Source organism: Gallinula chloropus (assembly GCF_964237585.1).
Source record: "Gallinula chloropus genome assembly, chromosome: 3".
NCBI classification, from domain to species: Eukaryota; Metazoa; Chordata; class Aves; order Gruiformes; family Rallidae; genus Gallinula; species Gallinula chloropus.
The window spans coordinates 95,090,895-95,118,185 of NC_140087.1; the positions used below are offsets into that span (position 1 = coordinate 95,090,895).

The following is a 27,291-nucleotide window of genomic DNA, read 5'->3' on the forward strand; positions in this document are numbered from 1 at the left end:
AATATTTGGTCCAAGTAGTTCTGACCAGAATTCTTCTCATCTTGGCACTCCTCATCACAACGTACGCTGACACACAACTCTGCCATGGCAAGCTTATAGGCCTATGAAACCCGTATGTTGCCCAAAAAAGGGATCTGTACAACTGTGCAAACTGTTGCGTGATGGCAGTTGGAGAGCAATGTCTTTCTGAAAAAGTATTCTGCAAGCAAAATGCTGAATTCCATCCTATCTGTCTCGCAGAAGCCTGGTCCTATAGAATATGCAAGGTGTTGATTTTTTTATAATGTCTGTGTGACAAAATGTTAAGTCTTGTGAGTAAGTCTATTTCTTAAATTCTAATAAACTTTCAGTTGTTGCCTGCTCTGTGACAAGTGGGGCAGTTCAGAACAGGGCAGTTACTGAAATTGCACAGAGTTACAAAGTTAGGAGCTGTGGTCTTTCAGTGATTCTGAGATGAGGAAGAATTCTCAGAATCATAGTTTGGGACTTGGGCACCTGTACTGATAAATTTCACAGGAGATGCCCATGACTTTTTTGAATTATAGCTCCTAACCTGTAGTCATTATTTTGATGGGGTAATTTTAACAAGCTCTTTTTAAAAAATATTTTTTAGAAGAATAAAAAGTTACCAAACTTATCTTTTTGCAAGGTTGGCATGGTGCTTACGTGAATTTATTGAGTGATCAGTTGTTGGAATGGACTGCTGTAAGCACACACAGTATACTCACCCTGTAATGTTAGGTCAGCTAAATGAACTTGAATGAATGAAGTTAAACACAGTCTTTTTAATTCATGTTAAGCCTGATAAATAAAAAAGCGTAAGAAAGATAATCTTAACTGTCTAATCTTTCAAATATTGTCTGAGTTCTAATGCAAAAAAAAAAAGACCCTCCCCTAATTCTAATACAACAAATACACCAATATTAACAACACACAAGCACCTAGAATAACAGACTAGTACTGCATGTTTTTCTTGCAGTGTGCTTTGCCTTTCAAATCCCTGTCCATGTGCCTCAATAATATACTGTTGTTATAATGCCTAATATATGATTTACCTCTAAGGAGCCTAACAATAGCTTCCATTCCAGAACAGAAATGGCCTATTATAGGACAAAAGCCTTTTGTGAGGAGAAAAGTTGAGCAAAACAGCTTTATACCCAGTTGTCTTTGTTTCCAGGCAGGCAGGCACTCAGGCAGGCAGGCAGCTAGTAATGAGCATTTGTTGGTTTAATACATTAACACTGTTCCAGAAAATGGTGCTCTTGGCCATGACACATTGGTGTTGTTTTTTATGGTTCATCATCTGTGTGGCCTTCTGGGAAAAGAACTTTACAGCAATTCTGTTTTAACTAACCTTTATTGTACATGTGCCTATAAATACGGGGTGTCTTTCTGTTAGATTTTTACTTGGTCATTTCTAATGGTGACCTGAACTAGAATGAAGTGGACATGAGCAAAAAGGAAGATCTTACTCAGCAGGTAAGAGACTGACTGTGAGTGATTTCTGAGCAGATACATTGATATGAAATACTTCTTGCATCCACTTTAAGATTTCAATTGAATGAATACTTCATTGGGGATTGTGTGTAAGGGTCTTCATGTATGTATGTATGTTTAGCATGGTCTGATTCTGAAGCAAATGAAGGTCAAAGAAAGGCTTCTTACTTAAGCTTAAAAAAATGCTTTAGGGAGTAAATCTAACACATTTTGACTTCCTGTGTCTTTTGTTTATAACTCTACCAGAAGTAACAGAAATAGCAGTCTATAATCTGATCCCATTAATATTTGCTGGAAAACAGATTGGTTTCATTAATGGAAATGGAAGTACTACAATCTGCGGACCAAAGTCTGATCGGAATTAGAAAGTGACTTCCTATGTCTTTTGAGTCAGGCTGCTGACCTAAGTGGAGCTGCTCAGTTTCTATATAAGTGCATTTTAAAACAGATTCTTGTCCTGAATATATGTATTCTTCCGAGTACCGTCCAGAAAATGGCACTGTGAAGATATGACATTAAAATGTTTCATTAAAAATATTGAGAAACATGTAATGTGGTTTGGAAGTGATGGTGCAGGCAGACTTCCTGAGGCTGCTAGACATTTTATCAAGGTGAACAAATGGATACTTTGTATGCCAGAGATGCACCTACTCTGAATCACTGAATACCTCCTAGACCGTCTTTGTATATGAAATGAGTCACCGAAATTAGACATAAGTATCTTGCAGATCATTAAGTCTGTTCCCTTGCAAATGTCTTCCTGAGGATTAGTCAACTCTTAAATGGATCCTGCTTTTAGATCTCATTTACACTGTTGCAAATTGGAGATGACATCACCTGTGCACTTCTGTGGTCCCAAGTCACTGTGAAGGCAGGATTCTTCCTTTTGAGACTCTTCTTACTTTTGGGATTTTATTTGTTTTAAAACATGGTGCAGGTGGCATAGTCCAAGGGAAAGTATCTGCAAATAACCTTGCCACAAGGACATCTTTGTCCTCTGATGCTACAAGAGCGTCAATGACCTTGCAGAGTTCATCTAATCATTGTGTACACAGTATAAAGGCTTTGGATGGGAGGCAGACGCCAGATGTGAAAATAAGTGACATATTGTAAACTAACCTCATTCTATTCATTTTCACATTTAACAATCTTCAGTATGTTTAAAAGTTTCAAAGAAGGAAGGAGACGTTCCTTTTGCTTCTAATATTACCACATATCTTCCTGTGAGCTATGGCAAGTTTGTGCTTTATCTCTTACTGCAAAATAATCACACGTGCTTAATATTTATGCCACTTGCAGGTCTTTCAATGGGAGGTTTTTGTAGCAGTAAATCACTCTCAGAGTACCACTTCATTAAACAAGGTCACTGAGGGGGAAACTAGTCACAGCAGTGTCTTAACAATGTGCTGTGATCTTCATGTCTCTAGCCTACAAGCCTACGCTGAGTGCTTGTAGAACACATTGTTTTAGCACTGCTCACAGGAGCCAAAACCCCTCTCTGTGCCTGAAGCTACTCTCTGGAAATGTCTGTGATGTCCTCTCTATGACTCTGGGCCACAGATTCCCTCCTGGTTCAAATCTGTGTCACTCTGGTGACTCCAGTGAAGCTGCATTAATTTTTAGCAGTAGATAATTTGTTCCTGCACCCTCCTTTCCTTTGCTGCCTGGTTACTGGGGGAGCAGCTGGACAATGAATTCCATCTATCAAGGGAAGGGACAGAGAAAGAACTCAGGCACAGGCGTCTTGTGTTTTGGAAACTGGTGTCCAGTATCTTAAGAAGCACCTCTTGTTAAGACCTGACTTGTAGTTTTTGAGATTAATTAACACACAAAAAGATTAATTAAACTTGACCATAGCAACATAGGGGAACTGTAAATGGAACCCTGGTAATAGACACAGTGAGTTAGAGGAAGTTCCTTAGCATTTATGGTTCTATAGTAATTGAACTACTTTGAGAAATTGTGTTATGTTTGAAAGTAACAATAAAAATAATATCCCATGTCAACATAATTTGAATCATACTTTAAGATTTTTTAGTTTGGAAATCTTTCATTTCAGTTTTTCAGCATTTCTTTGTGTGATTAAATGAAGTCAATTCTAAATGAAACAGTTTAAAATTTCATAAATTAAAACTGTATTTTTGTCTTTTCTGTTTAGGAGTATATTTTTTTTTAATTCCCCATGTTTTTCTGATTCTTAGTTATACCAGATTTTCACATTTTTATGTTCTTTGCAAAATTAATCTTTTGTTCTGGAAAAATCTTTAGCAACAACTCTGGATGATCATCACAATTTGACATCTTAATAGTCAGTTAAAATAATGGCTAAAATCGGTTAATGATCTGAAATAAAAGAGAAAATGAAACCATGACTGGGACCGCAGTGCATTTTGCTGAGTAGCTGCATCACTTTTTTGGGTAATCAGTAGAAAGTACATGGTTTGGTTAGACATAGAAAAGCCTCTTTCACCTTTTTTTTTTTTTGACAGAAGTCCTTCTGCAGCTGCTTATCTACAGTTACTTAAAGAATCCTTTAAACTAGCTTCCTTTCTCTTTTTTTTCTTTTCAAATACTATAGTGTGAATTTCTTTTATTTATTTTACTGTCTCTTTTTATAAATACATTTTTGAGAGAGGTTTGTAAATCCTGATGGTGTTTGCAGTCTTGCCTGAGGTCATGAAGCAAACAAATGTAGGAGAAAAATAGAAGGTCCCTTTATAGCTCTGAATTTGCCTCATGATCATTACAGGTGTATTTTCAGTAACCTATAAAATCCTTTTAAGGCAGAATTTCAAGAATTACCTTGGATTTTCACCTGTTCCACACACCAAACTCTCAGCATTTATTATTCCTCCCAAAGGCAACACTTTACATTTCCAAATGTCCTCAGCTTGCCAATTGGCAGGTTTACAGATGAACTGCCTTTTGACAGTGCCGTATTTCATGATACAGTTAATGTTCCACTTCAGAGCTTGTACAAAGCCTAAAAATGAATGCAAACTGATTAAGAAAAATTGCTTTAGATGTCCATTTTCTGTTACCAGAAGACATAAATGCCTATCAGCTGTAGAAGCCTGATGGCATGCCAGAAGTGGCATGTAATTGGGTTAAGCAGATCAAGGAATTTCATCTCCACCGTGCTGAAATATTTACTTGCTGGTTCCGTTCTCCAATTCTCTCCTCTTCTTACTTGCATGGTGCCCTAATATTCTGCTTTAATGCACATGTGTAGCCCTTATGGTCTGTTGATAGTCACATACATCCAAATTCTTGTTTACCCAAAGTGACACTGTAGGTATCTAGTGAAGACAAGCAAAGCCGCTATTTCTATGAGATAAGATGATCCATAACAGGAATGAAGTCTGATCCATCCCTATCCTTCCTGCCTATTGTTGGATGTGTGCTAGGATATCGCTACTGAAACCTTACTATGTGCAAACTCCCAGTGCAAAGGAGGTTGGTGTACCAGCATGAATTGCAGCACTGGGGCAAGAAGTCCTGATGGAAACAAGAATTTGTGGGAGTGCCAATATCTATTAACGACAATTAACATCAGATAAATGTTTAGAATGAAAAATCTAAATCTTAAATCTGTTGCATAATGTGGGCCATACTGTTTATATTTTGAACCTAATAATTCTGACAGGAATATTTGAATCACTGCTTGAATGTTCACTTTCTGAGAAAAAGAACCAAATTTTAAAATTTTCAAGACCTCTGACTTAGGGTAGCAGTAAATACTTGAAAACAAGGAAATAAAAATTGAATAATACCGAAGCAAAGGTTGACTAAAAGAACTTTCAAGTAGTTTCCTGTTACTGTTGCCACACAGCAACAAAAATGAAGGAACACTCAGCAATGAAATAAAAAATAATCAGAACTTTTGCCATATTAATGCCATGACTGTCTTACTTTCCTTTAAGCACAGCAGGACATATGGCTCGACAAAATTAAGTCACGGTCTGTATCCAGCTGGCTTGTGCTGTAACTATTTCAAGCTGCTGTTTTACTTAATCCTTGCTAGAAATAAAAAAGTGAAGGGGTAATTTGTAAATCCTGTTTCTTGAGTGCTCTCCCCTCTCTACTAGGCCTTTTCTGATGGTAGCCACCACATAAACTACAGGACAAGTAAGGCTGTGTTCTACCTCATGTATGTGACTGGCTTTGATATGAAAGGATGCTGTATTTGTACCTTGCAACAAATCTTGCACTGTTTATTTCACTGCAGAAAATACCATGAATGATTTCTAAATGAAAGTCCATAAATGTTTGGGTTTATCTAGAAATGAAGAGTCATTCTGCACGAAGTCACAGTGTGCCTTGTGCTGAGGACCTTAAGTAATACATAAGCTGTTCATTGTATAAATGTAAGAGTTTTGTTTATTTGAAGGTAAAAAATATGACTGAACCTGTTTAAGAGCAATGGGCGCAGTATCTCTTTCAGAAATCTGTGATCAAAATGCAATACCATATCCATTTCTTCATGGAAAATAAACCCTTTACAGACTACTATAGACACATTAGTAAATGTGTCTATATGAATGTTTCCCTCAACATATTTACAAATGATCAGTCCTTATCTGCTCATCTCTATTCAGAAGGAATTAATTTTGGTAAGGATTATAACATAGGCTTGGTACCTTGTGTTCATTAAGTTGCTTAGAATGGCTAAAGCCAGTAAGCAGTTTTCTGATGTTTTTGGTTTTGATACATGAAGTACTCTTTGTTTGACAGGTTTTATAAAAAAGGACATGCTCATCTTTTTTCCAGCCATTTTACCTGAACATTTTTCAGAGAGCTACAAGTAGAACAGCAAGCAAGAGCTTAGGTTAACATTGAAATTTTCAGTGGTTGTCTTTGAGCACGGAGTGGGAATATAATATAAAGCAGAAATGCAGATGGTGTTATTATTATGTTACTGGTTTTAAGTTATTCAAGAAAAGCAAAAACTTCATAAAGTGTAAATCAGGATATTTTAATGATGGCAACCTCTGACATGAAAGATAATTAAGTAAATAGTTTTCATAAATTCAATAAAACCTGCAATTATTTTATGACTATAGTTTTCATAACTGGAACTCTTCTTTCTCTCTCAACAAAAAAGAACTCTATATATCTAGAAATTTAATTTGTGGTCTCTTTTATTTGAAAATTATTTGGGCTTTCCCATTTGGCAGACACTGGTTCTTCCACTCCTACTTTTTCTCCCCAAGTTTCATTCACTTTCTTGTACTACTAATGGAGGTGTTAAAATTCTCCATTGTAATTGCCCATTATAAGCAGGTTTTGCTTCATTACTCAGGAAAGTTCCTTCATTACATTCATAGTCCATAATGATACAGAGTTGTAGGAATTAGGCTTATTCTGCATGGGTGAATGTGTACAGGTATCAGCAATATACTGAGAATTATTTCATGGAGCATTATAGGGTGTATTAACGGAATAAAACAAAACCTTTTGATGAAGAAACGGATTCATTAAAAACTGAATGCTAAAACTGAGGTAAGCAAGGACTTCTGTTGTGAATGAATGTCTGGTTGCAAGTGGGCATCACCAGCACATCGCTGTTGAGTTGTGTGCATGGATGTCACAGGCACAGAGTGGCTTGTCCTGCCTATGGAGCTGGCAGCCAGGTACATTCCACACTAACAGCAACGCCCCGGTGAGCTCCCAAAGTAGCTCCCCGTGCAGCCCATTGCAGAAATTTAGAGCAAGGGGAGAGAGGAAGGAAATATTTCTGTGTTTTGTGTTAGCAGAGAAGTCATAACCCTTTATTGAGTAGATAATGATGGAAAATAGCATAGTGAGAAAATAGGGAAAATAGGGAGGAATAATATAGAAAAATGGTGGTGGTAATGACCTAAATGGAGGCCATGTAACTGTTTCCTTCCATATGCACATCAGATGTGGCTTCTTTTTCTTCTGTGTGCTTTTGCCTGCCAACAGGACTCTCTTTTGCTTTATCCAGACTGGCATTCACTTTGCTTTTGTGCAGATCCCTACTTCTGGAAATCCAGAAATTGGAGAGAGTGCAGATTATTCCTTTGTGGAAAAGGTAAAGAATTGTCTCATTAAGAACATATCTCTTGATTTTCCCAGTGTTTTCGTAGGTGTTAATTCCAGCCCAACCCAAGGAAACCAAGTTAATCTACCAAGTCTTAAATACATTCTTGAGTAGGTATTCATAAGCAATATAACAATTTTTGATTGGCTCTGGAGTGATTTATATTTTGATTAAACTGTTTTATGGTGTCTCTTCTAAGACATGGTGAAATGGACAGTTCAATCCCTACCTTCATAATTTGTGAAATAATTAATCACCCACAATATTAAAATCTCTGTGGTTTTTATTTTAATATTTGAATGTATCTGGTTTTAATTACCCTGTCACCATCAGACTAATCACACTTGTGGCAGGACTAAGATACTTAGGAGGGACAAGCGTACAGACACTTCTTTATATTCTTTGGGATAATGCAAGCAGATTAATTTTCCTAGTTCCTTTTTGCACCTTTTCCACATGCTTATATCCATTATAAAATTTGCTACCAGCACTATGATATAAATCATGTCATTGCCGTATATGAGGGTAAACACAGTCTTCTGGTTCTTTCCTGTTTGCACATCCATATATGGGTTTTTCTTTTTGACCACTGCCCTGGAAATTCAGTTATTTGGCCAAATTAGATTATGAAATTAATTTAAAAGCTGTTTATTTTCAGGCTTCATTCCCTGTACTTATAAAGATTGGCAGTGTTCTGTGTTTAAAGGCAATACGCTTCCTTAATAAATACAAAAGTTGTTAGTATGAACAAGAATACACTTAAAAGTAATTATTACAATATTTTTTTGTATTTAAAGAGCATGTTTGATGTATCAGATGGTGTACAATATCTTATATTTAAACCTACTGTGTTATGCCTAAAAACTATATTATGAAGGCATTTCCATCAATTTTCTTCTAAAATTTAAATAGAATTCTGTGAGAAATTTAAAAATCAAAATAACAGAATTCAAGGGTCAGTAAGAGTCCACAGACACCTCCATCAGCAAGAAATAACAGAAGTACAGCAAGGTGAATGCAGCTGGTGGCAGTACTCCAGTGCAATGTTCTGTTTCATTCATGTGTGCTATTTGGTTGTATATTTTATTACTGGTTACAGAACACATCTGAAAGTGACAATGATGAAGTTGATGGCAACAATATATGTGGTTTCAGAAAGAAAAAGGGAGTCAAAAGTCCTACAAAGTATGTTTCTCCTTTAGAAAATGAGAAGATGGAGCTGTCCCACACCTCAAAACTCCCAGATCCTTGTCCCCTTCAAGCAACCAGTGGTTGCTCAGAACCACCATCAAATGAACATCTTCAAAACATGACTAGCTTTTCTCCAGTAGAGAAGGGAAGAGGGGGATGTGATAATTCCCATACCATCAGTGACGTGAAAGAAGGCATGTCTGGGGTAATGCAAGAAATCCAGGAAAATGCTGACACTAGGAAAAGAATAATAGGACAGATTCAGAAGGAAATGGATACACCAACTAAAATGGAGCAGCCCACAGGCATGCAACCTGTGAGGAGCCTGGGGAAAGCTGGGTGCACAGAGCCAGCGTGCAGGGGGGAGGGCAGTGAGAAGGCAGAGGGCAATCAAGAAGAGTGGGGTGGGATGGAAGAAAGAGATGTCAAGTTTCACATGACAAAGATGGGCGCCCTGGGGAGTACTGTAGCCATGCAAGGAAGCAGCACTGCAGAGTCCTTCACAGGGGCACCTGATATTTCTAAGCGAAGTTTGCAAGAGCTGAAAAGCCTGCTGAGTGAAGGTCCTCTGCCTAATTATGGGCACAAGTACAGTGGCAAGGCGGGTGGCACTTTTTCTCAGAAAATTTCAAAGCCCTGGGAGAAAGCAGCTGACAAGCAAGGCCGACCCTTCGAGACTTTTAGTCCCCATTTTGGAGAGGAGAATCGAAAGTACCACAGCTTCCACAAGGAAGGAGTTGGGCAGAAGAGCAAACCCCTCCTGGTCCTCAGTTCTGCTGGGTCTGATCAGCCACAACCAGAGGGAAGTGACATGGATCAACTTATTCTGAGACTACCGGCAGCTTCTACACAAGGAGAGAGCACGGCTCCCGAGATTCAGTTTGACTCTTCTGCAGGCCATGCCGGTAAGGATATTTAAACATCACCTGCTGTCCTGTTAAATAAAGTGCTACTGTTGTTTTCTGGGGTTTTGTTAAGCTGCAAACTTTAGTCAGAGCTAGAGCATGATAGAATTGACACCTGTGGTTTCTGTGTGACTGGGATGGATCAGAGGTTGTACTCTACATCTGTGTTGCTTTTTATTTTTTTAAGTAAAGCATTTATGAAGCCCAGTTGCCTGCCAAAACCTGCCACGCACAAGTGGTCCTGTCTTATTCACTAAAACTGAAATATTTCCTCATTTATACTGAGCTCAAGCAATATTCCCAAAGGTCTGCTCGACATTGTAAAGCTCTGATGGCATCTGGGCCTCTTAAAATTTCCCTTTTGTTAACATTTCTAGCAGTGGAAATTGCTCCCATGTAGGGATGATGTTTTCAATTATCCGTCCTGTGAGAGGACTGGAATGAAAAAATATCTAATATAAACTATAGAGGGAGAAAATCAAATGAAGCAGGGAACTTCCACTTATCTTCATACTGTTCAATAAGTCCATTTTGGAAGTGTTTATAGAGCCAATTAATTGCTACTAATAGGCTGTGGTTTCTTTGAAACTATAAAGGCTATACTGGGCTAGCAGGATCAGCAAATGGAGAGCTACTATTAGCTATGATAATATAATGGGCTTGAGCAGTTCATTGTTTTGTGTCTATTTCAGGAAATACACACACAATTTGCCAGTTGAATAGATATCAGATTAATACATTTCCAGGAGCATAAGGCTCAAATCATACTATCATCTTTTTACCCTCTGACTTATCTCGGTGATACAAGAAATGTGAATCTTCTCTCTTAACTGATAAAATACCTTTTCCATCATTAACTATTAATAAAAATATAATGGCAGCAATTAAAGTTGTACAACAAAATTAAGTTATCCTGCTATACATATTTGGAGAGTGGACCATTTGAATATATCAAATGTTGTTAGCTACAGCAGGGTTTCTCCATAGACATATTGTGTTACCCAGTCCGAACAAGTCTGAACAAAATATCCATGCACATTATCATTGCTAACTCAGGGCACTGCGTGAGAAATAAAAAGCTTTGAAAAGATATTTCACACTCGAACCACTCTCTATTCATGTCTATTAGAATAAAGAGGTTAGAGGATTATTTCTCAGCCTACACTTGATGCTATTCCCTTTCCAGATCACACTGTTTTTCATATTGCTGAAAGGCTAGCAAAATACATCATCAAATTTCAATTACTACTGTTTTCTCATTGTCCGCAAAAGCAGCAAATGCATTTTAAAATACAGGAACAACCATTCTTTGTCATAACACCATTTGCAAGGTAAACATGACTGATGAGATTGATTGTAGATTCCACAAAGAGATTTCAACCTGTTTTTTGCCATTTAAAGTCAGATGGCTAATCCAAGCATGTCAGTGGAGAAAGACAGATATTTTGTCTACAAAGAAGCATTAGGAGTTGATGAGAAATTGACCACTGGAGGTGGGCATGTCTTTCCACTTGATGGGGAAAAGGTCCCATGATGACTTTAGATTATTTGGATAACTCTGGAGTACCTATAGCTACCTGGTTTTAATCCTACTCTGTACCATTGGCAATCACAATGACTCTAAGGGAACTATAGATGAGAACTAACTATGAAGGGAAGTGGGGGAAAACTGTTCTGTCTCATCAGAAAAATATCAAAACCCAAATGTTTTGGAGTCTTGGGAAGTATGGATTCTATTTGGCCTTGACCAAGAAAAAATATTGCAGGATTTACTGTGTATTTTCACTAGTAAGTAGAGTGCACAGAAATAGTTTCTACTTAATTAGAAACATATGTGTGTGAAATTTAATTTTCATTGTAGACATTCAGTAACTTAATGAAGACAAGAAAGTTTTAGATAACATATTGCAGTCTTTAATGAACTTTGCATAAAAAGTATTTAGAGCATTTTGCTGCTGTCAGGGATAATTATGATTGATGAGATAAAATCCTAAATATTTAATTTTTATTACTAAAATATTATCTTAAATAATTTAGCTACCAAAATGCCTGAACAGATTTACTAGATGTAGATATATCTTGACAGAGTAGATCCAAAATATAACCTCTTATATTTTGCAAATTTTCAAGTATTTGAATTTTCTCAAATCAAAAACCTTGATCCATAATTTTTCAAAGCATTTGATTTAAAAAATACACAGAAAGAAGTAAATTTTTCTTTTCATCTCTTTGTTTCTTTAATATGGAATGCAAAGTAGAAAAGCACTGAAATTATATGACCATACATACATATGTACATTGATTGTTACATAAACAGTTGCTATGTTGAGCACTATGCAAGTCTGGATGCCATAGCCAAAGCAGCAATATATGTTACTGATCTAAAAGGACACAGTTAAGGGATGATCTGTAGTGGTCAGCAGTAGAAAGGCTAAGACACATAGTTGAGCTTTAGTGATTCAGTATAGTGCAGAAGACTGAAATACAGTCATGTTAGTTATGTGCTTAACATTGCTCTAATATAATAAATCCATATTTTTCCCCAAAATTCTGATGGGAAATTGTGGAAAATATCGCTACATATACATTTGTCCATTGCTTGGCAGCTCTTTTGCAAAAGAAGTGCTTGGACAATGGAAAAAATAATGGAAAAGTGACAAAAATGTTAGACAGTTTAATCAATATGAAAAATATTACAGCGTCAGTGAAACTGGAGCTGAAGTTAAAGCTATAACTTTTAATTTAATTCATAACCATGAAAAGATATAAAATCATATGTGTAGCTAATTAGGTAAATGTACCGACTGTACTAACATGAACGTATGGATTTTATTTGCATAAGTATCTAGATATGATGTCTACTTCTGCAAGTTAGTAGATAATCATTAACTATCAGGTGTTTCTTAAGCTGTTCAATGCCTGCATTCTTGGAAGACCAAGAGAGAGGCTTCCAAGCAGTAAAAATTCAGATGAAATTTCATGTATATAATGTTATATAACATATCATAGTGTGTACATACACACACACACATTAATGCAAGCACTTACTATATATGATATATATAGAGCAGATAATGTAGGCAATATATAGTGTATTGATATAGTATATATTGCTCTCTCTCAACTCAGATCATATCACATGCTGCTCTGCCTGCTGCTAAATTACAGTGTTTATACTGTGGTGGCCAGAGAGGAAGCCAAAGACAATAACTTTCTTTGAGCAATGTGAGGTTCCCAAGGATCATGATACTCCACACTGTTGGGGTTCTCTCTGTCACAGGAGGCTGCCAGAGTCAGGGACTCCAGGTGGCTTCAGCAACCATTTACACTGTGTATGGTCAGAGGGACCTGCAGAACCTGGGGCCACCACAGGCTCAGAAGTCTGTCTTCGGGACCTTATGAGACAGCAGGACCTCATGAGACAGCAGGACCTCCACATAGCTCTTGGTGGGTAATAGTGGAATCCCCAGAAATCTCAGCAGCTTTGGGAGCAGATGCTCTCAATACGGCTCATCTTCTTGAGCGTACATCAAGTGAGGCCATGGAAATATGACCAGGAAATGTAGGAGAGAGAAGGAAATTTCTGAAGGAAGAAAATATGACTTAACTATAGCTGCAGGCATCAGTAGCTACTTAGTGACTGATGAAATGTTAAATGCACAGGTAAAGGATGACTGAGAATCACATGAAAAGTTATAAGGGTGCTGACCCCAAACAGTAAGTTGCTTTGTTAAGTTGTCATTTTAAAGAAAAGCATATCAGGTAGCTACTAACAGGCTATCTTTCATTCTTGAGTGGAGTTCATCAGTCCTACAAGCAATTCCCTTTTCCCTTACAATGACTAACCTCATGTTGCAATTCTTGACTTTTTAAAAGTCTCTTCAGGAGTTAAAGACTCTTCAGGAGTTGGAAGTGGGCAATCAGGAGGTATAAGTGGACACAGGAGAGGTATGTAGTTCCTGCTCCAGCTACTTCATATTCACTGCCTCTTCAGTCACTGGTGCAGAACAACCACATTTTACTTTGGGGATTAGTTAGGACTGTTTTTCACTTGCTCCTGTTTTGTATTTTACATCATCTGCATTGTTCTTGCATCTCTCATAAAGTGAAAAACCAAAGCCATAGTGATTCCTCATGTTTCTTCCTCGTGCCCTATCTGCAGCTCAATAAATTTTTTCTAATACTTCTTTTTGCACATTTTGAACTCAACTTGAACATAGTAGAGCTGAAGCTCAGCTCCTTTCTAAACCTTGTCGATTGCCCTTATTTTCTGTCGAACAAACCATCTGCCTATTTCTTCCCTTTTCCCCCTGAACTGATATAAAATTTTCTATTTCTTTACCTCTCAATCTTTAAGAGCAGCTGTTTTCCTTTAAAGCATACAAAAACTCTTCAGTCCTTTATCTTCCATACCAATAGACAAAATCTTTTCACTCAGTGACTCTATGATTTTCCATTTTCCCCCCTGAATGTATACAAAACAAAAAAGCTCAGACAGCTCTCACTCTATTTTTCTGATCTATTGTGTCCCTGTCCAGCTGAGATCCAACTCATTTGACTCCCGTGCCTGTAGTCATCCTGTGACTTTACAAGAGTCACACTAACTTTTCCTGTCAGAGATGCTTACTTTTGTCCTAGTAACAGTGAAAGAATTAGTTTAGATCTAACATAAGGGAATTGCATTCTCTGCTTAATGTCTCTGTCAGCTGCCTTGACTTCTACAACATACTCAAGAAGAGTTTAGTCCTTGCCCTAAATAAAATGCAAAATATTCACTACATAACCTTGCTTCCCCTTTAACATGGCACTCTTACTCATTCACACTTTTTTTTTTCAATTAAGCCAAACATTTTAGATGAGAAAGGGCTATCAAGTTTGCAATTGAGCATTACACAGTTCATGGGACTTCATTCAATGATTCCTTCCTTAGATTTAAGTTCTGTGTTTGAGCTTGAAGAACGATATGCCACTCTGGATCCATCATAATTAGGATTATTAGTTAGATTGATCCAGTGGGTATTATTCACCTTAAATTGTTTTCTGACCCCTGCATATCTTGTTTTCAACTCCTCTTGCATATGTTGAATATTTTTTTAACCTTTCTATAAAACTGTGATAATTTTCTCTTTCAATACAGAAGAGCTATTCTTATAAAATCCTGGAAGATAGAAAAAAAAAAAACACCTGTGTCATTTATTTTATCTTTCATCTATTGAGAAACAAAATCTTATTTTGCATTCAATTTTTGATGATGTAGATCCTCTAAGAAGACATGTCATGCTGTTATCATACAGTTTGGAAAGAATGATTCATGGATGATTGAAGCTCTTCATTGATCTCTAAATTTGCTATGAAACTCACAAAAAAGTGCTGAGCTTCTCCATGGCTATATCAATAAATAGGTCTGCTTCACAGTTAAGATTATAAAAGAAAGAAGCCTATAATGAGACAAAGAAACAGATGAAAAAAACATTGAAAATAACAATATCAAACAGGTCAGGGAAATATTTTTCCTGTTTCCAATGTTTTGATAAGTTCCTACCATGCTTATATATTTATTTCCCTGTTAGGGGTCCTGTAGGGGAGCAAAAATAAGAAGTAGGAAACTTCTTTTAATGTACTTTGTTGCAGAAATCTAATGCTTTACTGACAGATCATTTTTGGTGAAACTATTTTTGGGTGAAAAAGAAATGTAATTTACGTATTTTCAACTGACAATGCTTATGATCATGATTCACATCAATAGTACTATTCAAGTGTAACCCAGTATTCACTTATATTTGCTATGTTAAAACTCAGAAGGGAATATAAAAGAGAGGTTTTAAATCCTAACAATGAGAATGATGCCTAGCATAGAAAAAGCTGTGATATGAGGTTTGAGAAATGGAGACTGTTAATGTCTGAAGACAAACATGAGAACAGTAAGTAACATGCTGTACAAGCGCAAGGAGACTGGCTGTTCTTAAATACACAAACTGGAATCCTGTAAAGATGAGCAGACATATTTAAATTAGTATGGACAGAAATTTCCATGGGATTTAGAAGGGTATAGAGGCGTGATTAGGCTGCAGTACTCATTGCCAGTGAATATCATGAGCACAAGTTTTCCTTTTTTATAAAGGGGGACAATATTCATATAGATCTTCAGAACATCTTGTGCTAGATTTCTAAGGATGAAGAAGAAATTAAGACAAATTTGGCTATTAACCCTTCTGCTCCTGACCATAAGATGACCTTTTTAGTGAGGAACTGCAAAACCTCTTCTCTCAGATTGTTTTGCAAAGGATGCCTTGCCTTTCCTGTTAATAGCTGTGATCAGAGGCAGCTCTAGTGTGATGAAATGTTGCCTTGTCTGGCATAGCAATTTCTACATTTGCAAGGGTTTTTATTTCCCCTCTGCTCTGAGACAGTCCCAGGCACCACAATGTGCCACAGAGCAGAGAGACATGCACTCTGACACTGTGCAGGATGCAGGCATGACCAGATACCATCTCACGGGATGGGAGGAGGGTGGGCAACAGTTGCTTGGCTGCAGCAGGGTCTTTTCAGGAGGGAGCACATCTGGCACAGCTGCCGACAGAACAGAAACTGGAGGAGAACTGATGGAAACACAGCTCCTTCTCCAGTGCATGATTTGTACCTGTAGTCTACCTGCTGGCATCTGCTGTTATTGCCTTATGTTACATTGGTGGTGTTTCTTAGTGAAGAGTTCCCAATATTACTACATTTGTTAGGTCAGGCTGTTCCTGTCATTGTCAAGTCCCCTGGCAACATGTAGCACATTCTTTCAGTTTCATCACTTTGACACAGTCACCTCTTACAGAGCGGAGAAATTGTTTGGTTTAGATGTGGTATGATTTAATAAGGGGCCATGGGAAAGGATGCCTTTGAACAAGCAGATGATGACAGATTGATCTGGGACACGCACTTTCTTCTATTGTGGCGCTTTTCTTTTGCTTAGAAGATAAAGCTGATGTAAACTATTGCTCTAGACTGATATCAGCTGCACTCAGCAATCTGAATTGTTTCAATATTAATAATGTAAGAACAGCACAATTCTGCTTATATTATAAATTATAATAATATAATTTAAATATTTTTAGTTTTATTAATCTTCTTTAAATATATAAAGTTATTTCTTTCTATTTGTAGATATTGTGTACTAATTACAAAAGAAATACAAGTAATACTAACAGTTTCTCCTTGATAACTTAAATGGGAAACATGGATAGAAGCATAAAGAGATAATCATCAAGTGCTTTTCTGTGTATGACTGATTTGATATAGATATATGAGGACCGGTACGTACCACTCTGCTGTAAGAAAGATAGCCAGTCACAACATTATAGGATGATTATTGCGATTCAAATAGCTCTTACTTGGATGACATCCCGAAGTGAAAGCACACTTACGTATCCTCCCTACTCACTACGGGGTTTTGGCAGCATCTTTGACAGAATTTTTAAACAGGGCTTCATTATTTAAAGTATGTGTTTTAAAGGACATAGTGCCTTAGTGTTTATAGAATGCAGAGGGAAGAAGCAATTTTCATAAGCAGCTTACAGGTGAAGCAGACCAAAGGGAAAGATGTCACAAAAGATGTGGCAAAATTACGTTTTTTTTTCTTACTTCTACTTTTCCAATTTTTGTCCTGTTTTCTTATAGACTCTTATATTTGCTTAAAAATTTGTCCTGTCCTTTCACCTGACATTTCTCAGTGACCACTGTTGTCATTTAACTACTTCTTACTTTACTGACCTAAATTATCCTTGTGACTTTCTTGCCATCTGAAGTTGGAGGATGCTCTAGTAGTTTTCAAAGGCTCTGAGAAGTCTATGACTGTGGATGTTTGCTGCCTTTTCAGAGAATAATCAGACAGCCTTGTGCTGGGCAAGCTGGAGAGCCTCCTTACAGCCTCTCAACTGGCAGTCCTACTTGCCCCAAAGGAGAGGTCAAAAAAGATGTGTTTGTGCCTGCTGGCTACTGCTAAAGGAGATATACTCTAGATTGGATAGGTTGGTACTGGAGAGGTTAGCAGTGATCCTGTCAAGCTTGGTAATGCCTCTGCATGATGTTTTTCACTTCTACTTGAAGGGCAGTGATGCTTGCTGTTGGTGATCTTCCACTGTGGATCTGGAAGACTGCAGAAATTCATCTGATCATATTCCTTGGAAGAACAGAGAACGTTGCTACTAGAAACGTAGAAAGAAACACTTTTTTGCTTTTTTTCATATCTTAACATAAAATATTAACCTTGGTCTAGCTAGTTTATTGTAGTAAATGGAACTGAATAACTCGCCTAGTTTAACTTGAATAGTAACAATACGTAGAAAAGCCGGCTGAGATATCGAGAGGTTTGTGAAAGGAGGTTACTGTGCCTAGATCTCTGCTCCACTACAAAAGTTACACACAGATGTTACTGCTTTCATGTCAAGAAGTTTATACAGTTCTACAGCTGCTGTAATACAAGGAAGACAACAGCTCCATAACAGCAAGCACATAAATGCATAAACTTCTAAAAGTCTGATGCCTCTGCTGAAGACTGCAGGTGACCTCAGGGGGTCTTGAGAAATATTCAGTAGAAGACAAGTGCCCTTTTTATCATGTTTCTGTATCCATGTACTTTTCACGGGCATTGAAGAAACATGGCGACTGAATTCCACTAGCTTGCAGTGGCAAATAGATATCCAGATGACATACGTGTTTTGGAAAACACCCAACAAACCAGTTGAGGTATCCCTCAGAAATTCTTGACTTTACCACATGATTCCCATGCGTTCTCTTACCTAAATAAAAACCCACTAAATTTATAGGCAATTAAAAAAAAAAAGGGTCCTCAGGAAAAAAAAAGAAGTGCTTATTTACAAAAATGTTCTGTGTTCCATATCTTTTTCGTATTTTTTGTTTTAACACACCATGTCACAATTAACCACTATTGCACTTTTTAGGAGAACAGCCTGCATTCCAGCATTCATTGTTTTGTTTGACGTGAACATTCCTCTTCATTTACAGCATCCAGCAGAGACCCTGATGTAAACGGCCTTGGAAGTCCAACTCTCCTTCAACTGTTCTCTCATATTGAATTTATTAAGCAGCAGATGGCCAGGGACAACGTACAGTTTGTCAGATTTGAATCAATAGACCTCCATGGAGTGTCAAGATCAAAGAATGTTCCTTCTCGTTTTTTTCATGTAAGTTTTTTTGGTTTCTAGCTGTACCTTTATTTGTTTTTATGGCCTGTCCTCCATTTATATTTTATAGGGGTTTTTTTTTAAAGTGCAGCAGATTCTCAAACTTGGAACAAATTAACTGTTCCCACCACTTGTTAATGTTCCCAAAGGATCTGGACTTTTTTCAGCCCTGCAATCATATATTCTCCTGTACCCCCAAATAATAACCAAATTAAATAAGACTAGTAATCTCAGTTCTTTGAACTTCTAATAATCTCTTTTTTCAGAATTATCTCTTCAGGCTTAATGAATTATAAAGATGTTTCTTTACTGAACATCAGTAAATTGCAAAAGCAAAGGAGTCAACACTAAAAGAACAACTGACTGAAAATCACTTTAGCTGTGAGAAATTCTATAGTCATCAATCATGTAGGTAAATACCATTGGGTATTTCATGGGTTGCATGATGGCTTCATAGCAATACTTTCCATATTGATTATTCAGGAAATAAGAATCGAATTGGGAAGCAATCCTCACTGTGGTTATCCTTGACCGATCAGCCTTTTGAGTATGGACTTCATGATTCTTATTACTTACATGATCCCCTCCAACTCAGTATATTCTATGATTCTATTATAATTTCTCTCACATATTGCTATGAACACTTTAAGATTTATGGAGTGATCATAAAAAAAAAAAAATAACATGGAAAGATGTAGAGCAGTTCAAGTTCTTGCTAAATCCTAAGCTGTGTTTTTTTATTATTTCCATTTTAGATATTGATAAACTTCAATAGTTTCATCTTTCTGTGATGGCATTTGGATTTTATCAAAATAAAATTTCAGTTATTTTAATTCTTGTGAGGTTGATTATGAGTTCTCTTTCAGCTCCCATGTCACATTGCAAATGCCTAGACCAGCTTGTTCAAAGACAGCTTTTGCATTGACCTTGCCATGTGAACAAATTGGATCTTTGGATAACAGTCTAAATTTCTGGACATGAAAAAATTGTGTATGTGCACACACACTCAGATATGTGTACATGCAGTATACATACAAAATAACTGATAGTAATTGCCTTTTTTTTAACCTTTTTTTGAGAGAGGGGTAGTACTGTAGGGTAATCACTTTCAACATCTTTTCAGTGTCAAATGGACAGCTTAGATATCTTGGAGCAGTATGCACCATACTGTGCAGTTTTGGTTATGGACATCACACAGGGAGAATTGCTACCAGTGGACTGTCACCTACTTAAGAGAAGGCAGATTTTATTTATGGATCCAAGACAAGCCACCATGTGCAGTTTGAAGTATTCCAACAATTTTCCATTTAGATAGGCAAATTTTCCGTTTTTTTTCCAGCTCTGAGCTTGCCCCTTTTTAAGTTTTTCTGTCACTTCTGCTTGCTCAGGCCATAATCCATTCCTTAGAAAAATAAAGGTAAGATGTAAAAATGAGCCAAATTTCACTTGATGGAACTTGGCATAACTGCAATTTTCATTACCTAAAGGTCTGAATGTAAGGTAAACTGGAAAGGTGCTTATTTGAAGGTAGCTGACCCTTCCTTGAGGTCCTATCTACATTTCTTTTGCATAAGCTGAAGTGCCCTAATCAAATGGAGAAGAAAATATAATTATGAGTTTATCCTTTTAGCTACCTAGAAGGGGAGTACTAAAACGCTTGATTAATTTTGCATTTGGAAGTGCTATGCTACTTCTTGCCCACAAAATTATTAAATCCAGAAAGTGAGAATTTTCAATTAAAATTTCCTTCTGAAAAATGATGAGGTATCTGTTATAGCATATAAAGAGAATTCACAGCCTGAATTTTTATTGCCATGAGTCTTGTGTGGTCACGTGGATTGATGTAAAGGAGCTGCTCAGAGGATATGAAAGCCTTTTAACATAACTATAGGTAGAAGTTTGACTTGCAAAGTTTGCACCTAACTGGTGATACCTAGATTTGTATAAAGACCATGCAAGATAGGTGTTGAACATTTTTCCAGTTCTTTATGGAAATGTAGAACTGGTCATTGGAATATGTGGTTCCAGGGTTTTCATACCAATCTTGCAGAAAGATGTTCTGTTTCTTAAAGACACAGGAACTTGCTGTCACCCTCCACTTTAGTGATCACTGTATTTTAGTGTTTTCTTAGGAAAAAATACTGTTGTTCTTAATGACAATCTGAGTTTTATGTATTTTTACATTTTTACATACATAAAAATACCATTCAGTTCTTTTCTCATTTGATATTCTGTCATTGTGCTCTGTGTTTAGGAGAAAGCAATTCATGGTGTTGCCATGCCCAGAAGTTATCTTGAGCTGACCCTGAATCCTAAAGATAATGAATTAGATTACATAAATGCAACTAATTTTAATTGTGACATAATCCTGAACCCTGATTTATCAACGTTCCGTATTCTGCCCTGGACTGAGCAGACTGCGAGAGTGATATGTGATTCCTTCACCGTGCTGGGCAACCCGCTAATGACCTCACCAAGGCACATTGCCAAGAAACAGCTGAGCCAGCTTCAGGACAATGGCTTTTCTCTACAGTCTGCCTTCACTTATGAATTTTGTATTTATGGCATTACTGAGGTTGTAAATTCAAAGACAATATCCTTTCCTGCAGCCACGATACTAAATAACCATGACCAGACTTTCATTCAGGAGCTCATTGAAGGAATGTATTATGCTGGTGCCAACATCGAAAGCTTTTCTTCTTCCAGTGGGCCTGGGCAAATGGAGATCACTTTTCATCCAGCGTTTGGCATAGATGCTGCTGACAGTGCCTTCACCTTTAGAACAGGCATTAAAGAGGTGGCTAAGAAGTATAACTATGTTGCTAGCTTTTTCTCGGAATCAGGATTCTACAATTCAGGGGCACTGTCACATAGCCTGTGGGATTTGAATGGCCAGAAGAATTTGTTTTCTGCTGGTTATGGAGTTGAGGAGCTCCCAGATATTGGAAAAAATTGGTTATCCGGTCTCTTGGCACACACAGCAGCTATCAGCTGCTTGATGGCTCCTACCACCAGCTGCCGTAAGCCTTATTCTAAATACAGTAAAGAATCAAAAGAGACTGTAAATGCAAAATGGGCATATAATGATAACAGCTGTGCCTTTAATGTCAAATGCCACGGTGGAAAAGGTACTCACATTGAGAACAAATTAAGTTCTGCTACAGCAAACCCCTACCTGGTGCTTGCTGCTACTATTGCTGCGGGTATGGATGGAGTAAAGAGAGGACTTAGATATGATGATGTGGTCCAGGAAGAAAATCACACTGGTGATCTGAAACATTCATCAGTCCCTCTGAAGCTAGAAGATGCTCTTGTTGCACTTGAGAAAGATTCATGCATTAAGGAAGCATTAGGCGAAACTTTTATTCGGTACTTTGTTGCTATGAAACATTATGAGTTAGAAACAGAAGAAATGGATAGTGAAAGGAATAAATGCCTGGGGTATTTTATTTAGAAGGAATATTCTTCTGTAATGATGCTGTGCAAATGCATACAGTAAATGGCTAAGAATCTTGAATTTGGTGAATATATTTAAAGATGTCTTTAATGCTTTGGGAGTATTTTTTGCCCCTCCTTTGTATAGAACATGGTGATTGTGTTTTATTGTCTGTGTACACTTGGGGCAGTGCAAAGCCAAAAAATAATGAAATAAAATTAATAAGGTTTAAAAAAAACAGGTTTTTTTTTTTCTTTTCAATTAAAATGAACTGACCTGGTGAAAAGAAGAGGAAAGAAGGTGAAACGGAGAAGTGCAACTGTACAGCTGTAATAGGACTGTAAAATGTGCAGAAAAGTTAGAATAATGGGGACAGTGTGAGGGGGCAGGAGAACTAAGGAAGGAGGGGAATTTCTTGTTCAGCATCTCATGGAATTTCTCCTAGTCTATTCAGTAGCTGAAGGGTTGCCAAACCAGAAGAATCTGAGCTTGGTTTAAAACTTAGGCTAGAATGAGGAACATTGTAGGGAGAGGGACAAAGGTCTGAGGCTTTAGAACCTGAGAGTTAGGGATTGTTATCTTAATGGGCGAAAGTAGAAAGACAGGAGGGATTGTAAAATAACCTGATGTATATATCAGGAATTCTGCTACTGAATGAAGTTTACAAGAATTAAAGATGATAAAGACACTGAAAGAAATCAAATGGTGGTTTGAAGAGGTAATGATTCATAGAAATCCAGGAGTGTCAGGCCACTGTAAAATAGAAAAGGAGCTGATATGTCTCTTTTGGCAGTTAATGGGTTAATTCAGAGTTGAATGGCAAACAAGGTGAAAAAGAGCAAAGAAGCCAGAGAATTAAGAGCTTAAACTGGATTTTATTGGAAAACCTGATGTTGTCAAGAATGAGGATGATGACTGTGAGCAGAGGAATGGAAAGAGTAGGTTAAAAAAGAACAAATGAAGATGTGAATTCAGAAACCAGCAAATTGTGGTAAAAAAAAGAGAAAGGGAAGACCCACCCTGAACTTAGAAGTGGCAGATGTTAAAAAGAAAAATAATTTGTCTTGAATGGTGGGAGGTGGGATTTAGATTTTCCCTCTGTTTTTGTTGCTGGTGCCACTGTCATCCTTTATTATTAAAGTTTTCCCCCACCCCCACATTAACAGGGATTTCTGATGTTCTTTATCTTGTGTCAATATTTTGAACTGTGTTTAGGATTTTGTGAGTGATAGTGTTTGGTCATCAGTGATGTGAAAACAAGATTCAGTGAATGCCTCTGTAAACTTGCAGAACTAGAAGTTATAAACAGAAATATGCTTGTTGCCTACTAATGGAACTTCAACATTTTCCCTACAGAATACTCTACTTGAAATTTAGCACCTAGTATGCTAAAACTTTGTGGAATTTCAAAGAAGAAATAACTTTATACTCAGGCAGCAAAAGGAAATAAATAGTCTGAGGAAAGATGATAAATGCATTTCCTTGTCACAGTCTGTGCTCGGTGGGTGGATTTGCCTCTCTCCCTTACTCACCTGACGAATTTTGTTTAGGTGCCCCAGAGCATGGGACTTTTTCTCTGCTCCAGGCTGATTTACCTTCACAGGTCTAGTCTTGCATTTCAGCAGAATTTCCCATTCTGAAAAAAATGCTTCTTTTTGCTGTCCCAACTTTTGCTGCCCCCTTCTTTAGAGGTTAATCTTCCTGTCTTCTCACTTGTCTTCTATGTTCTGGTTATTTCCCACTCTCATCTGTACAAGCTGAAAACACACATAAAAACACTTGCTCAGACAGCTTACATATTAATTATTTAGTCCCAGCAGCCACGCAGGTTAATTCCTTGTTCTTCACCTGGCAAGGATGCAATAAAGCACAACACTTCATGTACGATGTGAGTTAATGTGATAGGATTTTTGTATGATAGTAAGTCCACTGGCTAAGCAAAGCTGTACCCGAAATAGCGATGGAATATGTCTTAAGCTTCTACAGGCATATGGATCGCTATTTTTATCTAGAAGATGATCTTAACATAGAAACGAATTCCCTCACTGGAGTCTCTTAAATCCAATTTCAGATCTGTATGTTTTTCACAAATAATTCTTCAAAGCATATTAAATAAAACATAAGTGAACTCAACCTTCTCAGTGAAATACCTGATAGAGTTATATGGCCCTTTCATTTCTTTTGGAACTTATACCCTGATATAATACTGATGAAATCTGAGAACATACATAGGTTCATTTTCTCCATTGTTTTTCTTCTGAATCTGGTTATAGGGATGGTAAAATGAATGAAAGTAACAGTTAAAAATGTCTGTTTTTCTCTTTTTTTATATATTAATAGGATGTCATGCTACTTGCTATGGCAATTTTCAGATAACTTTTTGTGGAGGTTTATGATACTTTGTCTTGCATTTATGATTATGCGTCATCGTACACAGTCACTTTTTAAGAGATAATACATGATGAACTCCTATAACTGAATGTAATGAACATGAAGTTTATTATATATATGTATTATCCATATTGTTTTATCACAGCACTGAAGAAATAAAAGCATTAGACCTAATTTTTTTACTGTATGTATCCAATTAGCTGATTAAATACAATTCTAGAAAGCCATTATTTACAAATGAAACCCCACCAACTAGAACTGTTGTTCTACAGGTTATCTCATACCAAGATAAGATAAATCTAGATGTATTTTCTAAGTAGTCCTCTATGACATAGGCTCTGAAAAGACAGTGACTACATGATTAAATATTTTTTTTTTATTTTTCTGGCAAATAAATGTTGTTTGGTTTTGGTCTTTTTTTTAATTTTAAAAAAGGTTCAAAAATACTGCTTGAAGTTAGTGCATTGTAAATTTTGGTCAATATTTTCTTCAATACTGTTGACAATGTTTTATATAGTAAAAATGAAATAATTCCAACTCTGTGGGAAAACATCAAAATACTTATTTCAAAACAAGCAGTTTTGAATTTTTGAAGTTATTATTTCTTAAAACACTGATACACTTTCAATGCAAAACCTTCTAGTTCACATTATAATCAAGACTCTGTTTTCCCTAATCATGGGGCTAACAAAACAAAGAAGAGGCTTACTGTGTTTGGAAATATCAAACCTGAATTTTTTTTTCTCCACTTATGCTAGAGGACAGGATAAATAATGATGTTAACAAATTGGAGAAATTTTCTGTAAAAAAAATAAATGTAATTGAACAAGGGTAAGGGCAAGATACTTCTTTGAGACAAGGATGTGAACTGCCTAAGTACATGTTTGCTCAGAGAGGAGCCTGGGTTGTGTTCCATTTCACCATCTCAGCAATTTCAAAGAGGCAGATCAGGAAATACAAAAGGGGGATAACATGCAAGAATCAGAAACTGATCCCTTCACTCAATTAAATCCATCTCATGATTTGATAACAAAGCACCACACTTCTCATGTGGAATATCTGGAGAAAATCCAGAGGGGACCAGAAACAGCAGTTGTAAGTCTAGTTCCTACTTACTAGCAAGAAATAACTGATTCTGTTTAGCTGAGAAAGAGAAGACAGGGTATAGAGGTTAATAATTGTTTTCAAGTATGTAAAAATTCCTCTAAGTTGCAGAATATAATCTTTTCTGCTGACCGTTGCATTTAGAACAGCATAATAGACTTGTATTAAAAAACATTTTGCCTACACAATCTGGAAAACTTCATACTGTCAAGGAGACTGAAGCAACAGAATTGACATTTAGGAAAACTGCAGTCTCAAGTGTTGGTGAACTTCATGCCACCAACCTATTTTTAAGTGGTTAAAGCCCCAGGTGTATGTCTGTGGAAATTGGCAAGGTTTAGATAAGGGATATCAAAGTGTAATTTATGATATACCAGGTAGTGAAACCTTGGATGCATGATATTTATTGGTATAATAAGTTGGCTTGTTTTCCTCCTTTGTTGGGATTTCACGTTGCTGTGTGATTGTGGAACTGACTGCTGGACTGTGCTCAAATCCTTTATCTGTTTCAGAAGATAAAAATAATAGATAAATCACATTATTTTTTAAAAGAGAGGATTCTGTTAATAAATGTGTGTATCCAGGGAAGAAGGTAGACCAGAAGTTAGATACTAGCAAAGCAGTCAAAAAACTGGTTCACAGTTAGATACAGCATGTAACGAAACACTATGGAACGAATGCAGTGAAAATGTATTGAAACAAACACTATGCTGTCATTGCTCAGGTAAATTTTATGTTGTGCAACGATGAAGGTATCTCACCCTTTGTAACACATCGTGTCTGATCTATTCTGTGATACAGTATCAGAAAATAACACAAAAAAAAATCTACCGAGCCCTCCATAAGGCAGCTCATTTTGAATTTGGAAATGCCGTGTTTCTAATGGCTTTCTGTTTTGTGAAACATGAAAACAGGATATGATTTATTAACAAACATTTCTCCAGCGTGTCAAGCTGTCGACACTGTGCACACAGTGAGTAGTCATTCTTTCGTCTTTGCAGGCACCAGGCAGAGGGCAGTAGTGCACTGTGCAACTTTCCTCTGGGATCTCAAGCTCTTGCACTGTGCTAAAAAACGCCACATTAAAATACACCTACGTATTTTCTACATGTAGTTACAATATTTGAAAGACATATTTTAAGACAGCTGAAAACTAATGCATATTTTGGTCGTATGTTTAGTTAATACTGGTTAACTGCTGAATTTGCATAGCCTTTTCAGTAAAGGATGCACTACAGGACTCAAAACATTATTTTCATTCTTACTAAAACTACATAAATCTTGCCCTAGTAAAAAGTGCATATCTATATTTGTGTGAGAGAAAATGTGTGTGTATCACTTTTATATGTCCTTTAGCAACATTGCAACAAAAATAAAAGTCATTTAATGGTGGCATTTAGCATTTGTAACTGAATGTACACTGATTCCCTCCCTTTCCAACTCTTTTTCCTGTCTGCTGTAGGAGAATCATAAACACGTAGTACATAAATGCACCCTAGACACACCTATTCC

The 27,291-nt window shown here is 36.9% G+C and overlaps 1 protein-coding gene across 1 annotated transcript; it reads left to right on the forward strand.

Annotated features, from left to right (window-relative positions):
- Window positions 1-8,576: 8,576 nt before the first annotated feature.
- LGSN (lengsin, lens protein with glutamine synthetase domain) lies at window positions 8,577-22,302 on the forward strand (the record flags this gene model as incomplete). The annotated part of the gene is made up of 3 exons (XM_084261491.1): window positions 8,577-9,657; window positions 18,670-18,848; window positions 21,103-22,302. 3 exons carry the CDS (start codon window positions 8,577-8,579, stop codon window positions 22,300-22,302), a joined length of 2,460 nt encoding a protein of 819 aa, XP_084117617.1.
- Between the last annotated feature and the right edge of the window lie 4,989 nt (window positions 22,303-27,291).